The sequence below is a fragment of the Oryza brachyantha genome, chromosome 1 (assembly GCF_000231095.2).
Source record: "Oryza brachyantha chromosome 1, ObraRS2, whole genome shotgun sequence".
NCBI classification, from domain to species: Eukaryota; Viridiplantae; Streptophyta; class Magnoliopsida; order Poales; family Poaceae; genus Oryza; species Oryza brachyantha.
This window is the reverse complement of record NC_023163.2, coordinates 14326757-14329061: the sequence shown is the minus strand read 5'-3', so window position 1 is coordinate 14329061 and position 2305 is coordinate 14326757. Positions and strand designations below refer to the sequence as shown.

The following is a 2305-nucleotide window of genomic DNA, read 5'->3' as shown; positions in this document are numbered from 1 at the left end:
TTGGCAGCAAACCCTAACATTAATTACCTGCAACGACTCAGTTAAACTTATACCTTTGCCGTAGGGCACACAATACACACAACTAAAACACAAGGGTTTTCTTTACCGTTCTTTAAAAAGTAGGTTCGAAAAATTCTAATACAAAATCTTGGTATCTCAAGGTAAATTTTTGCACTGAAAAATAGAGTATCTCAAAGAACTTTTTAAAGGATGTTAAAAAAACCTCAAAACACAATGTTTGTTTCCAAACCTAACAAAACACTTGATATATAATTGGCGGTGTTACGACGAACAAGAATACAATATAATCAAAACATAATCAAAGGGTGTTACTAAATTGCTTGCCTATACATATATCATATCCACTTCATTTCGTTATTATTTCGTTCTATGTTGAAGAAAGTATCATATCATATCCCGGCCGTGTACATGCCAAATATCATACATATCGATCGATCCCATCATGTAATGTAACAATACCGAGTATATATATGTATGTCATATATACTAGGACGAATTAATCATCATAGTACATATACACATATATATGTACGTGGTGACCTGGCAGTTGCATGCATGCAAAAAATAATTAAGGGTTTGATGGACGTCGTGGCGAAATTCTTTTGATGTATTTAGACGTCTTTGGCTACTTCGGGGAGGTCGACGGGGTAGCGGTGGATGCAGTCGAGCCATGGCCCATCGGCGTCGGCCGGTGGCTTGACGCACTCCCAGGCGACGCTGTTGCAGTCGAAGCCGGCGCCGAAGGAGATCATCCACACCCTGTCCCCCTTCTTCATCCTCCCCTTGGCCTCCAGGTAGGCGAGCTCGTAGAGCACCGAGCTGCTGGAGGTGTTGCCGAAGCGATGCAGCGTCATGCGGGACGCCTCGACGTCGTCGTCGGAGAGGCCAAGGCCGTGCTGGACCTCGTCGATGACGCCGCGGCCGCCGGCGTGGATGCAGAAGTGCTCGAAGGCCGTGCGGAAGTCCGGGCGGTAGAGGCGGACCTTGGCGCGGCCGCTGAGGAGCTTGCGCTTGAGGAAGGAGGCGGCCACGAGGAGCTGCTCGGAGGCCGGCAGGACGAGCGGGCCGAAGGCGGCGATGTTGCTCTTGAGCGCGTGGCCGGCGGTGGCGGCGAGGTCCTTGGAGAGGCGGATGCCGGTGTTGCCCTTGTCGTCCTCCTCCTGGAACACGCACCGGTAGTCGGTGTCCCGCGCGGCGGTGACGGTGCGCACGACGCGGCCGAGGCGGTACCGCGCGTGCTCGGGCGAGTTGGAGAGGATCATGGCGGCGGCGCCCATGCGGAAGAGGCAGTTGGGCAGCAGCATGGCGCGCTCGGTGCCGACGTAGTACTGCGACGAGAGGATCTCGGTGGAGACGATGAGCACGTTGGTGCCCGGTGGCGCCACCTGCAGGAGGTTCTTGGCGAGGCCGACGGAGACCAGCCCCGCGCTGCACCCCATCCCCGACAGGTTCACGTTCTGCACCTCGGCGCGGAGCTTGTACCTGTTGACGACCATGTCGGCGAACACCGGCGTGGGCGTGAAGATGCTGCAGTTGACGATGAGCACGTCGATGTCGTCGGGCCCCAGGGCCGACCTGGCGAACGCGTCGTCGACGGCGGAGAAGATGACCAGCTCCGTCTCGTCGCGCGACGCCCTGAGGCTCCGGTCGGGCGGCATGTAGTGGTACGCGTCGGGCACGCAGGTCTCGTCGCCGAGCCCCGACCGCTCCAGCAGCCGGATGGCGAACGCCACGCTCTCCTCGTCCACCAGGTACGGCATCAGGTGCGCGTGCTCAAGGCACGTCGCGAACGGCGCGCGGTAGCAGGGCCTGGGCCGGAAGCACCCGTACTCCACCAGGTACACCTCCCGCCCCCGCCGCGCCCGCACCAGCCTCGCCACGCCCGCCGCCACCACCGCCGCCATGGCCGCGTGCAGGGGCGCCACGTCGCGGACGCGCGCCGCCACCTCCCCGTGCCACCGGAGCAGCACGACCGCCGCGGCCGCCGCGGCGAGGACGAGGAAGTTGTTCACCACCGCGCGGTACACGGCCTTGAGCACCGTCATCGCGTCCGCCGATCGATGGATTGATCTCCAGCGGCAGTGGTGTTGGCGCCATCGCCGGCGGGGGGCGCGCGGGTTTTAAAGAGAGGCGAGGGGCAGTCTGGGGATTTTGGGGGAGGTGGCGAGGGTAGAAGCGGGAGGGGGAGGGGGGAGGCAGCGCGGCAACTGTGCCACCGAATTGCATAAATGCGTTGCACAAAGAGGGGGCTCGCTTTGATCCGGCGCTCTCAGGTGTGAATTAG

General features: G+C 59.3%; 1 protein-coding gene across 1 annotated transcript; it reads right to left on the bottom strand.

Moving 5' to 3' along the window:
- Positions 1–337: 337 nt before the first annotated feature.
- Positions 338–2096, bottom strand: LOC102711032 (3-ketoacyl-CoA synthase 6-like). The gene has a single exon (XM_015833388.2). The coding sequence runs from the start codon at positions 2064–2066 to the stop codon at positions 633–635; it is 1434 nt and encodes a 477-aa protein (XP_015688874.2). The 5' UTR covers positions 2067–2096; the 3' UTR covers positions 338–632.
- Between the last annotated feature and the right edge of the window lie 209 nt (positions 2097–2305).